At 36.2% G+C, this 13,656-nt stretch overlaps 1 protein-coding gene across 4 annotated transcripts in view; it reads left to right on the top strand.

Annotated features, from left to right (window-relative positions):
* Positions 1-13,656, top strand: part of FXR1 (FMR1 autosomal homolog 1) — a 58,182-nt gene that overhangs the window by 5,141 nt on the left and 39,385 nt on the right. For all 4 annotated transcript variants that reach the window (XM_059391474.1, XM_059391471.1, XM_059391472.1 and 1 more), the window contains exon 2: positions 12,512-12,564. In XM_059391474.1, coding sequence (XP_059247457.1) covers positions 12,512-12,564 — 53 coding nt within the window. The remainder of the gene's footprint in view (positions 1-12,511; positions 12,565-13,656) is intronic.

Here is a 13,656-nt window from a genome sequence, read left to right as displayed (position 1 = left end):
ACTCGAGGACTTCTCATTTCCAGTGCCTAATTTAGTATAGCATTAAGGTTCTTCAAAGGAAATCTCAGAGTAGTGGGCATATACATAAGTACTTTTTCACAAAGACAGGGCAGGGTGCATGGGTGGCTAAGTCTGTTAAGTGCTTTTGGCTCAGTTCATGATATCAGAGTCTTGGGATCCAGCCCCTTTTTTGGGCTCCCTTCTCAGCAGGGAGCCTGCTTCTCCTCCTCCCTCTCTGTTCCTCCTTGCTGCTTGTTCTCTCTCTCAAATAAATAAAATCTTAAAAAAAAAAAAAGATAAAGCAAACACTTGATAATTCAAGAAGCATGTTCTCTACCACAATGTTAAGTATGTAACACACTAGGTTTTTATTTTTATTTTCGTAAGTTTTATTCATTTATTTTTAGTTATCTCTGCACCCATCATGGGACTCAGACTCTTGACCCTGAGATCAAGACTTGCGGGTTCTTCTGACTGAGCCAGCCTGGTACCCCAAACTAGCGTGCCTTTTGTTTTGTTTTAGGATTTTATTCATTTTTTAAAGAGAGAGGTAATGTGAGAGAACACAAGCAGAGATGGGGAGAGGGAGAAGTAGGATCCCCATCCCAGGACCCTGGGGTCATGAGTTGAGCCAAAGTCATGAAGTCATTTAATAGGCTTAACCGATTGAGCCACCCATTTTTTTTTTTTTTTTTTAATAGTCAAAAGGGTGATACGTGTTCCATGAGTGATCCTAATTCTTGAACGAGGGGGTCATAAGACCCTTTTTTTCTTTCATCTGCAGTATTAGGCAGTTTGATTGCTTTTAACAATTTATCTAGTGGTAGTATCTGCTAGGTTCTGTTGCTTAAGGTCCTGTCTAGTTCTAAGAAAGCTATTACTTATTGAGCACTCAGGTACGTATTAGACTGTGCAAGTACTTTATATGAATTTATCTCATTTAGTTTTCAGAATCACAGTGAAGGGGAGGTGATGTTAACAGCAATTGAGGAAACTGAGGCCAAGTGAATCTAGATCCATAAAATTAATAGACTGATTCAAGGTTCAGATTGGTTTTTCAGACTTCAGTAAAATATGACTTTTTAAAATACATATGTTAAAAAAAAAACCCCAAATGCAACATTCTAAAAAACTGAAAATTTACTATTGATGGTAATCCTACAAGTTTGCTGTGCCGCAGTACACAAGTCAAGAAATTAAGAAAACTGCTAAATATTTAGAAACATTCAACATCAGAAGCTTTAAAATCTTAACTATAGGAGCCCTTCTAAATTTGCAATCTCCATTTTTATTTTTTGTTTTTTGAAGATTTACTTATTTTAAGAGGGAGCAAGCTATGCATGAGTGGGAGGGGCAGAGGGAGAAGAGAGAATCTCAAGTGGATTCCTTGCTGAGCCGGATGGGGGGGCTAGATCCCAGGATCCTGAGATCATGACCTAAGCTGAAACCAAGAGTCAGATGCATGATGACTGTACCATCCAGGTGCCCCAACAACCTGGGTTTAAAAAATATATATATTTTCTCTAAAAAGAGTCCTGTCAGCCGTACAAAAATCTGAACAGTTGTATACTGAAGCTAATACTGAGCTGCACTTCAATACACATTCTTAGCAGAACAATTTTCTAAATATACGTACACATTCCTCACATTACAGGATAGCTGTTCATCTTCCTTATCATTATTATCTTCCTCATCCTTTGAGCCTTTCGGCCTGCCAGGGCCCTTTTTTCCTCCTTCCAAGTGATTTTCTTTTTTAAGTTTAAATGTATGGCTTCTGAAGTTATTAATTACATACTATTCCTAATAAGGTGTTAATACAGTTGGAATAAAGAGAACTGATTGGGAGGATTCTTGGAGAAGTGATTTGATCTGTGTCTTCACTTGATAAAAATCTGTTCTTTTCAATGTGGTAGCCACTAGCCGCGAGTGAAATGTGCTAGTGTGAATTGAGATGTGCTTTAATTGTAAAACCTATACTGGATTTCAAAGAGTTAGTATGGAAAAAAAGAACGTAAAACAATTTTAAAATGGGATTACCTGTTAAAGTATTTTGAATATGTTGGATTAAACAAAATTATTATTGAATTTAATCTTTTTTTTTCTTATTTGAATATGGTATATGCTTAAAACTAGGTATATGCTTCAGATTAATTTTTTTTTTTAAAGATTTTATTTATTTGACAGATCACAAGTAGGCAGAGAGGCAGGCAGAGAGAGAGAGAGAGAAGCAGGCTGAGCAGGGAGCCTGATGCGGGGCTCTAGCCCAAGACCCTGGGATTATGACCTGAGCTGAAGGCAGAGGCTTAACCCACTGAGCCACCCAGGCGCCCCTTCAAATTATAATTTATGCTAGGCATTTATTTATTAACAATGTAATGATTTTGCCTTCTTTTAAATGATTTATTTATTTTTTTTGACAGAGTGAGAGAGGGGACACCAGCAGGGGGAGTGGGAGAGGGAGAAGCAGGCTGAGCAAGGAGACTGACTTTGGGCTCAGTCCCAGGATTCTGGGATCATGACCTGAGCCAAAGGCAGACGCTTAAGATTGAGTCCCCCAGGTGCCCCTAGACAGTTTTTTAAAAATGCTATTCTCAGTTGCTAGCCTCATATTGCTTGCTCTAGAAAGTATTTTGGGAAATACTTGAAATGCTCTTGTGTATGCATATGCATTTTGACCATTTAACAACATGTAGGTTTAAACTACATGAATCTGCTTATATGTATAAATGTATTTTTGTCAATGATTTTACCATTTTTTCCTGGCTTTACTGGAAGAATACTATATATATGTGTTGATAGGTTGTTTATGTAATTGGTAATGCTTCTGGTCATCAGTAGGCTATTAGTATTACGTTTTGGGAGGCCCAGATGTTAAATGTGGATTTTTAGTTGTGTTGGGGTGGGTACCCCTATCTCCTGTGTTGTTCCAGGGTCATTGTATATGGAACTTTCAAATACTTTTTTTTTTTAAGATTTTATTTATTTATTTGACAGATCACAAGTAGGCAGAGAGGCAGGCGGAGAAGAAGGGAAGCAGGCTCCCCGCTGAGCAGAGAGCCCGATGCGATGCAGGGCTCAATCCCAGGCCCCTGAGATCATGACCAGAGCCGAAGGCAGAGGGTTTAACCCACTGAGGCACCCAAGCGCCCCTTTTTCAAATATTCTTATGATGAGGCACCTCTGGGTAATCTTGCCACATAGTATTGCGTATTTAAAGGCTTTAGAATATTATCTGGCAGATGTTTATTAGTAGTAAGAGACTTTGATCTGTTAAATTTTCTAATATCAAGTCTTCATAAAGCAGAACAAAATGAATACAAAGGATTGCTTTGTTGATTCAAATATATATTATTTATACATACAACTTTATAGTTTGTCTTACATTAAAAGATGCTGATAGCAGTGGCAAAACTGAGACAGCATTGAATCTTAGTTAAATACCAGTTGTTTTAACTTGTTTCCTTTACTTTAGCCTCAGCATTTTTTGCCAAGCTTTTTTGGGAGAATGAGTAGAGGTCCCTTCCAGTATTAATTGATGAAGTTTATAGTTATTTTTGGCAGATGAACATGGCATGCATGCGCTGTTGATTTCTTCAGGATCAAGACTCAGGCTTTCTGTATCTCTGCATTTCTTACAGGGCTTATTAATCAATAGTAAAACCTTTCTTTCCATTTTGTAACTTTTTGCTTTTATATGAAAGTTTTCAGATTATAGGATGTTTTTCAAGTCTTAAATTTTCCAGTGGTTTGTTATGTGTCTTTAGTGTATAGTAGGGCTTCTGTACATGTTCGTTGAATGAACAGCTGAATATCTCATTCTTGGCTTTGGGACACACTGATTTGTTTTTAATTTTAGGTAATATAATGGCATACATTCAAAATTAACTTCATTTTTGATTCTAATTTATGCAGTTGAAAAATTCTTTTTAGCTATTAATATATGGACCCTGTCGAGTTTTGGTGTTGTCACAGAACTTTACAGATACATAGAACTTCAGCCCTTTGCAACTGGAAAGTCATAATAGTTTCAGGTGGCTATGTGGAACCATTACGTAATTCCATTTCAAGAACTGCTGGATATGTGAAATTAACAAGCCAAGAACATTGATGTACAAGTGTTAGTAGGTACTTACGCATTCTTATGAAATCTTCATATCTTCATTGTCATTTTTTAAAGCTCAGAATAGTTAAATGTTCAATATTAGTGAATGCTGAAGGTGGACTTGGAATTTTTTCCCATGTTAGAACTTACTCCATAATGCAGTAACTTTTCTAACGTAATCAGTAAATTTCTGGACTTTACTTGGAGAACATTTGTCCATTGATTTGCAATGACTTCCACTTGTAGATTGATTTGTTTAGGTCTTCAAAAAAAGTACTGCTTGAAGTTAAGAAATTTGATTGTAGTATTAGTCTTAAATATTTGTGCTTGTTATTGGAATCAAATTTCAATTCAAATCTTGTAGGTGGTGTAGGCATCAAACAAACCAGTTTGTTAATTAGAATGTAGATTTGAGATCCCTAGAGATGGAAAAATTAAAAAAGATAACAAAGTGGTGCTGTATATGTGTGGTGCTGGTTGATAGAATGCTTTAGGATATATCTCAGTTCTTTTAAAGAATATGCATACGTAGGCACTTGTGTAATTTTAACATGTAGGCATTAAGTGTTCATGAAGTTGCTTTGTTGTAAAGTTTTTCCCTTTTTTTCCTTGTTCCCCTTTGCCACGTACTCTTCTCTCATTCCCACTCCATTTCAGATAGGGTTTATAGCCAGGTATACACCCTACTAGATTTTTCTCTGCATTCAATTGTATGGTACATAGGTACATATTCATATACACATGAAGGTTTTTTTCCATCACTGCCCTATAAAATAGGATTGTGTTTTGGCTGTTTCCCCTTGAAGTGTAATTTATTTATATTTTTTAAATTAAACTTTTTAAGATTTTAATATACTTATTTGAGAGCGTGCACATTACTTCCCAAAAGGCTTAACCCTTCCTGTTTTCTCTGTCAATAAATATAAAAGCTGTTCTGTACATCTTTGCCAGAAAATGGGTTCTGTAATCTTTAATTTTGGCTGTTCGGTTGGATATAAATGATTTTCTCAGTGGAACTTTCATTTGCAGATTTTAGATTCCCTCTTGTGAATTTTAATGTATGTTGGGCATTTTGATTTGCTTTTCCATAAATTGTTTGCCTGTTTCCTATTGAATGTCTTTTGTCACTTTTTGAGACCTCTTAGGACTCATTTGAGTGCCCCTTCTCATTTAATACCTGTCGACTTTTTGGTATCTCTGGTCATAGAGAAGTTTTATTTTTTACATAGTGAACTGTTTTTTTTTCCTATCAGGGCTCCAGGGTTTCCAGTCCTGGTTAAATGTAGCATGTGTCATCTTTATACATAGAATTTCTTAAATTTTCTTGTGTTTTTATTTATTTTATCTTCACTATACGAATTATTTTTTAATATTTAGGCAAATGTGCTACTAATGTGTATTTAAAAAAAATTGTTTTCGGGTTTGTTTTGTTTTTGCACGTGAGGGAATTAGGAGGAGGATGCCCAGCATCCAGGAAAGCTCAGTCTCATTCAGGGTTGATAGAGCCTCCTGAGAATTGCGTCAGAAAGTCTCTGGAGTGCTCCGGAAAGAATGTAGAGATTCCTTGAAGGAGGACATTGTGACTTGCTTTGTGGCAAGAATACAGCCAGTTAGGAGTTTTATTATCCTTACCTTAACTGCCTTTAGCCCTCTTGTTTTACCTATCACATACTAAGTAGTGGATCTGAGACCCAATCTTAACAGTGAAACTATTGTACCTTAGTGAGATTTGTTTTTCCCCTTCCCTAATGAGTTCTTAATGTATCTGTTACTTGAATACACAGTCCAGGAACATAACATAAAATGTTTAATTGTAAATTATTTACATTGCTTGATATAAGAGCACCAGGAAGAAGATTTCTCATGGTATTTTTGGGGAGAGGAGTAGCTTTAAGTACTTTTGGCACTTGAGTGTCTTGGTATACATTAGTTTAAGAAGCTTTGATTCCTTTTGCAAATTGAGACATGTACAAAATTACTTGGACAATGACAATCATCTGTGCTAGGAACCTCTAAATTTCTTAGCATAATAGGGTGTCTCATTCAAATTATTACACAGAAGCATTATTTCCTCAATTCTTGTAAGTATAGTTCATTTAGCTAGTACCATTCTAGATCCATGGAAGAGAAGTTAGTTCGTTACCCATTGTGAATGCCTTAGTGATTGGGCTGTATTCTCTTAGAAGCCTGGTTAAAATATACTGTGCTGTATTCAATTTTATTTTATTTTTACTCTTGTCAAGTGGATCGTAACCTGTAGAGTGCAAAGCAGGACAAAAGACGATTCTGATTTTTGACATGTTTGATTTGAGGTATGAAAGTGAGCCAATGACAGAGGTGTCTCTACAGTTTAAATTGCGGTTTAGAGTCTAAGGAATAGGTTAGTTTTCTATACAGATTTGGGAAGTTAGTGGAAGATCTTGTATAGTTTCATCTAAAGTGGTATTAGTTCTGAGAGACACTAAGAAGTGTTGTCAGTTAATCTGAGTGGTATTTCATACTTATCAAAAGATACCGTTATTTTTAAGATCTTCTAAGTAATCTCTACAGTCAGCTGGGCTCAGAAATAGGACCCTGAGATAAGAGCCGCATGCTCCACCAACTGAGCCATCCTTCCAGGATTCCCTGAAAGATGTCTTATAAATGCTTGCATGAATAAAATGGAAGATATAAACAAAATAAATTGGAGAAAACATCTTCACATTCAGGTGATAGTGTTTCTTCTTACAGTATATTCCTCAGTGTCATGGAGAGCATTGATATTGTAAGCATACTTTAAAAGAGCTCTCTATTATCTCCAGGATTTTCTTGCAAGAATTTTCATCCACTCTGCAAGTTTTGGTGCTGGTGCTTTCTTGATTTTATCAGAAGGTGTCAACAGAACAACCTTCTGGTAAGAAACCTTAATCCTTCCTAAAATTGGCCTTCATTGGTTTGCTGAATGAAGTGTCAGGAGGTTGCAGTCAAGTGCTACAGAAAATTGCAAGCAAACCAAGTTTGAACAGGCTTGAACAGTGACATTTATACCCTGATTGCTATGTGGTTATCTGGTGTTCTCTAAGATTTGCTATCAGTTTGTAAGAAGTATCTTGATTTCAGGAATGCTAAATTACTAAATTTAGTATCTAACAAATTGGGCTGGGAAGGTAGGCTGGGGCCAACGGATGAAATCAGTAAATAAAATGGATACTTGATCAAAGGATAACAAGTGATAATGAGATCTCCAGTGGCAGTTCTTGGGAGGAGGAAGGAGGGGTGCATGGAAGGACCTGAGGTGAATTTTGCATAAATTATGCTAGTAACTTTTCTTTTCTCTTGGGTTGTTTTCCTTCCTCCCTCCCTCCCTTCCTTCCTGTCTTTCTTTTTAAAGATAGATTTATTTATTTATTTATTTGAGAGTAAGAGAGCGCATGAGAGAAAGAAGGTGGTCAGAGGGAGAAGCAGACTCCCCACGGAGCTGGGAGCCCATTGTGGCATTTGATCCCAGGACTTCAGGATCATGACCTGAGCCGAAGCAGTTGCTTAACCAACTGTGCCACCCAGGTGCCCTTTGGGTTTTCATAATAATTTTTATTCACAACGGTAACTGATACAGCTGGGGAAAACCGAGAGGTAGCCCATTTAGAGGAAACAGAGTTTAACAAACTGAGCCCAGTGTCTTTATGGAGAATTTATTTTAGTCCGCATATTTTTAGAAATACAGTATTTTTGTCAAGTTTGCCTCAGTAATTAAGTCATCAAATGAAATTTTAAAATTTCATGAAAGTTTTAGAAAGACTTCAGAGAGAAAAACTTTGACAGAAATATTAAAGGTAGAGTGAATCTTAGAATATTTTGAAAGAGGAGTGCTGTGTGAGAACTTTTTACCTTTTGCTTATGAGAATAGGTGTGAACTAGAGACTTTTGATGGATCCTTTTGCTTTTACTACTTGAGTCTGGCGTCTCAGTAAACTCTTCTGAGAAGAATTTTGAGGTGGCTCAGTAGGTTAAGCATCTGCTTTGGACTCAGGTCATGATCCCACCGACCTAGGTTGGAGTCTCGCCTCAGGCTCCCTGCTCCGCAGGGAGTTTCCTTCTTCCTGTCCCCTTCCCTCTCTCCCTCTCCAAAGAAATAAAATCTTTGGGGAAAAAAAAGAATTTTCAGGGCCTAAATCTTAGGTTTTGGATCTGGGTTTCCAGTCTAAAACCTTAGTTTAAATCAAGGATTCAAGTTGTCTGGTTCTGGGTGGTGTGCTGAGTATTAAGGTGTTTGAGTTTGTTTTCCTTTTGATAAGGAATGTAAATTTTGTGATGTAATGAGTTGCTATTACTAGTGGGTTTTTGAGAAATTTAAAGAAATGGCTGGATTTATTTGAAAGGACAGTTACCTTGCAGTCAAAGGAATTTTTCTGGATTAAGGTGTGTTCTTAGTGATTTAGTGGGAAAGTTCTCTTAAAGAAAGGATTCATGCATCTTCTTGGATTTGTAAATCACAGTTCAAAGCAAGGGCTTTTGATAAATTGGTTTTAAACACTAAAATTTTGTTTTATTTTGAGCGTCTTTTGGGTAATATCTTGCCTTTCCAGTCGTGAAGTGTATATTGAGCATCCCCCCCCCCCACCAAGAACTTTGTTTTAAAAAGGGTTTTTAGGAAAGATGCTTTTATTTCTTCAAATTAGTATTGCTACTAAAATTAGCCTTTTGGAATTTAAAAGTACAAATCAGGAAAAGCACTTTATCATCTGATTGAAAAAGAGTTACTGAGAAGAGCTCCAGAGAGATGAGTGTTTAAATCAGCATTTATAGCCTCCTAGGTGGTGAATTTGGGGGTTATGTAGATACATGTGGTTTTAGCTTTCCTTTCACTAAAATGAGGGCTCTGGAAGGTCGGTAAATGAATTTAAAAAAAATTTTTTTTATTTTTTAAAGTAAGCTTTATGCCCCGTGTGGGGCTTGAACTCACAGTCCTGAGGTTCAAGAATCCCATGCTCTACTGATTGAACCAGCCATGTGCCCCATAGAAATTTTATTTTTAGAATCTGGTAACTTTCCTGTAGACCGGGTCCCTGGTTATTGTCCTTATTTATTGCTGTATTTATAATCTTGGTCTTTCAATTCCTGAAATAATTCATACCATGTTTCTTTCTGCTTAACCAATAGGATTTTTTCCTTCTAAAACTGCCCTCATCAAGCTGAAAACCTGTTTCTCAGCTGTAGTGTTCTCTGTCATCAAAAAACCACCACCAACAACAAAAGAACACAACTTGCTACCTTGAGTTATTAAGTTAAAGTAAACTGTTTTTAAGGCTGTATTTTGAAAAAAATCAGTTCTTCAAATAGTACTTACTCAGCTTAGGGATTTTCGCTGTTCTCTTTATTTCATCCCTTACCTTCATTTCACACAGTTTGTGACATTTCTAGGTTTTTAGTATGTAATGTTCTGTTTGTTGCTTTGTTATGGACAACATTCTAAAGATATTTTGATCACATTTTTGATGTGTTATATTGCCTGTTTCTTATTGATGATACTTTGTAGTTAAGAGTTTCACATATAAACATACAAAGGACCATCTTATAATGATGTTTTGGAATTTGCATGTTTGCATATATGTGGGAAGAGGAAAAAGAAATGTAAAAGATTTTGTTCTGAGAAATACAGGTCCTGGGCAAGATGAATGGTGACTGTGAAGAGACAGAATCCCCAAAGGTTGGATTAAAACACAAGGAGGTACAGAAGTTGTGGGGACATAAAATCATAAGGCCCTGCTATTGTCTTGTGCAGATAAATATGACCATTGTTATTTACTGTCCCCTGATTCAAAAGATTTTGGAAGTGCCTTACCCTGCTCTTTTTGGGCTTGAGTGTATAGGGACCTAGTATCATCATTTTGGTGACTTCGAGCATACAGAAAGAACCATGAGAAGTGATATCTGAGTCTTGCGTCAGATGGACACAATTTCATAGAGATCTGGCCATTAGAAGCACATTATCCCTAGAATCTAGGGTTTGGGGATTAGAGCATTTTTGCTAAGAGTTCATTCCTAATCTATTTAATCTTACGCTTGAAGGATATTAGTAATTTGAGTATGTGTCTGGAGTTGTATTTTTTCTTAAAGTTTTTGGAAAATGTGCACCCAAACAAAGCTGATGCTGGTGGTGGAAGTAAAGTGGGGATGGGTTGGAAAGAGTTGAATAAATGTTGACATTTAGGTAGAAAAACAGGTTTCTGTTATAATGAAGAATGTAGAATTTCCCAGTGGCTTAGAGCTCTGATTTGAAGGAACTCATTTTGTAAATTATACAGAAATGGCAAAGATTTCTTGGTGAAACATTCTAGACTCTGAAAGTTGTTTGTGAAAGAGTAGAAAATTTTAATGAAAGCTGAAGAGGACTAACCTCTGATGGTAAGGTATGTTTTACTTCATATTCATGAACTTGGAAATTCTGTTTCTGAAATATTCCTTACAAATGTTAAGGGTATTAATAGAGATAGATTTGCTGGTAGCATAACTGTTAAAGTGCTGATCAAAATCATTGCAGAAAGTGGTTGTGGTTGAACCTACTAGGAATAGAGAAATTCGTCAGGCTCTCATTATTATAACATGGTCAGATAATCAGAACTGGAATAGCAGCTCTTAATTTTTACCTTTGGGGAAGAAAGAGGAATAAAAATTGTCTCTGAAATTGCATGCAGGAACTGCTATAGCACTATTGGAAGGATTGTATCCCGTGTTTAGCCTCACATGAGGATATTTGCATTGAAATGTCCCATAGCATACAACTAAAGCAGGTGATAGACGTTTGAAGCTGAAGTGAGATCAGGGCCAAATACAAAATCATGCAATTGAGTAGCAAATGTGAGAAGAATGCAATGACTTTAGTTTTATTAGTTACCTACGTTTTGTGATTGGTGAATCTATATTATGAAGGAAAATGATTTTATATTTAGCCACATCTATTACCCTCTCCTTTTCAAGAGTTTCTATGTTTAAATTTTCTGGGGTAGTAGTAGTGATCTGTTTACTTTTCAGCTCTTTTCGCTGCGCGTTTGTTTCAGTTTTTGGTTTGCTGTTTGCTTAGAATAATGTCTGACATAGAGTAAGTATTTCAATATTAATAATTGTTGCTTTGTTTTTTAAATTACTGATATTTCTGTTTCCTGAATTTCTGAAGTTTTGTTGCAGTTTTTTCTTTTCTCTTTATTGTCATTATTGTTGGTTTATCAAAGTTCCTTTAGTATTACTAAAGTGACTTTTGGACAGGAAGATGAGGTAAACTGGAAGTGTTCATCCCTGCCTCGTTTTAACCAGGTACTGCAAGTGTGTTTATTTAGCTAGTTCTTAGTGATATTATGGAGTCTCGTGTGATAAAGATGTCTTGGAAGATTATTTATTGTGAATACCTTGTGGCTCAAAGTATGTAGGATTTGACTAAGGTTGTCTTCTTGACAGTATATAAAGGGTCACATAATGTCAGCTGTAATCATACAAGTGCTACATGGACTGCACTCCCAAGGTTACACAGTGGCAGAGCAGGTATTTGAAGTTACTCTACACTCAAGTCCTTTGCTCTTTTCTTGAATGTCAGATCTTAACAGCTTGTTTCAGCTGTATCAAATGAAGATAGATTAAAAATACTGGTTTCAAAATTAATTTTAAGAATATAAAATCACTGATTTTTATTACAAATCTTTACATTCATTCCAAAATGGCTTTGAGGCAATGTACTTATTGTAGTTTTTTTGTTTTGTTTTGTTTTTTGTTTTTAAGTGAAGGTGGAAGGGAACTTGGTAGGAAAAATTAAATTAATGGAAGTTTAGTATTCAAAATGTAATAATGCTTTTTACTAATGGCGGAGTGTAGTATTTATATTTGTAATTTCACCAAGTAGTATGGTGAACATTAAATCTCACAATTTTCGTAATTCCATAAGGTATGATGCTGTAATGAACCATTAAGTTAAAATTATGCTGAAAAATGTGTAAATGCTAGAACTTGGGATATGAACCTTGGCAGCCTGATTAAGAGCATGAACTCCTAGTCACAGTACTAAAGACAGCCTTGCTCACTTTGAGTATAGACTAATACCTATGATGTTTCAGGGATGTACATTGATTTTTTTCCCAATTCCAGGGTAGGTGACACTATGTAGAAACAGATTTAAAGAGGCTAAGTAACTTCTGAGGATGTGTAGCTCATTATGCCTAATTCCAAGCTTTGGGTTCTTTTCAGTGTTCCATGTTTGTATGTGTAATATAGGCTTTTGCAATTAATGTAACTTTTTTTAAGTGCTCTCTCTAAAGTGGGGCTTGAACTTACAACCTTGGGATCAAAAGTTGCATGTTCTACTGACCAGGCCAATGAGGTACCCCTAATGTAATGTTTAACTGGATATTGACATGCTTTTGATAATGTTTTTGTTTTTTGCAGGGATTTATCAAAGATGTTCATGAAGACTCCCTCACAGTTGTTTTTGAGAACAAGTAAGTCATTTTTTGATCAATAGAGATCTTAAAGATTGGTTGTGCTAAATTCGTGTTTGCTTCTGGGTGTTCTGATTGCCAGTGGAAAATGATTTTTGCTTTTGGGTGGGAGTCTTCGGTTGTTTGATCATCTTAAAAGTTCAGGTAGTTCTAGTTTTGATGACTTTTCACCTCTTTTTCTTTCCACAGTATACTTGTTACTTTTTGCATGACTTTTTTTTTGTAAAAACATAATATGAACATGAATTAGTATTTTTTTGCAAAAATCAGATGGCACAAATGGGATTATACTATGCATAATTCTTAAAATCCCAGAATGTTGAAATGATGTTGTCGAAGGCTTTCCAAATGGCTGCTGGTTTGCATTGGGCTGCCTTTAATTTAAACTTGGTATTAATTAGGAGAATCAGTTTTATAGTTGTAGGGCCTAGGCCTTGTTTAAAAAATGTGAAAGATGGGCACCCTGGTGGCTCATTCGCTTAAGCTCTTTCGGATAAGCGGCTGCTTTTGGCTCAGATCATGACCCTGGAATCCTGGGTTTGAGTCCACTTTGGGGGGGGGGGTGTCCCTACTCAGCGGGGATCCTGCCCATTCCCCTGCTCCTAATCCTCTCTTCCCAAGTAAATGTGAAAGTATGTTGGGCTTGGTTTGGAAGAGTTGTAAAGGAGCACTGTATAATTGAAGGTCAAAAGATGTCTTCAACTTTAACTTTCAAACTGATTCTGGAATGGCCTGAAGAGAGATCTGCCCAGCAGCGTTGCGTGTAGAAACATGTGTTGGGGTGATTCCTGTCTTTGCGCAGCTGCCATTTAAATAGTAATGGTGAAAAGAAAGCACTCAAAAGTCTTGTTTCCTGATGTTTTGCATAGCATCTTCAGTTGGAAGCCATAGGAATTTATTTGATATTTTATGTGCTAGTGTACCTCCCAAGCATATGAATATTATTAGAATAGGGAGGAATTTTTAATTTTATCAATCCAGTTTATACAGTATGACACGAAAAATGTTAGTTAAGCAGTAGTGAAGTTTGTTTTAATTTGGTCATATTTGCTATAAAGATAGAAGTCAGCTTTTCCCAAGTTTTGATATTAA

The sequence above is a fragment of the Mustela nigripes genome, chromosome 2, assembly GCF_022355385.1.
Source record: "Mustela nigripes isolate SB6536 chromosome 2, MUSNIG.SB6536, whole genome shotgun sequence".
Taxonomy (NCBI): Eukaryota; Metazoa; Chordata; class Mammalia; order Carnivora; family Mustelidae; genus Mustela; species Mustela nigripes.
Note: the sequence above shows the minus strand (reverse complement) of the source record. Positions and strands in the feature narration are given on the sequence as shown.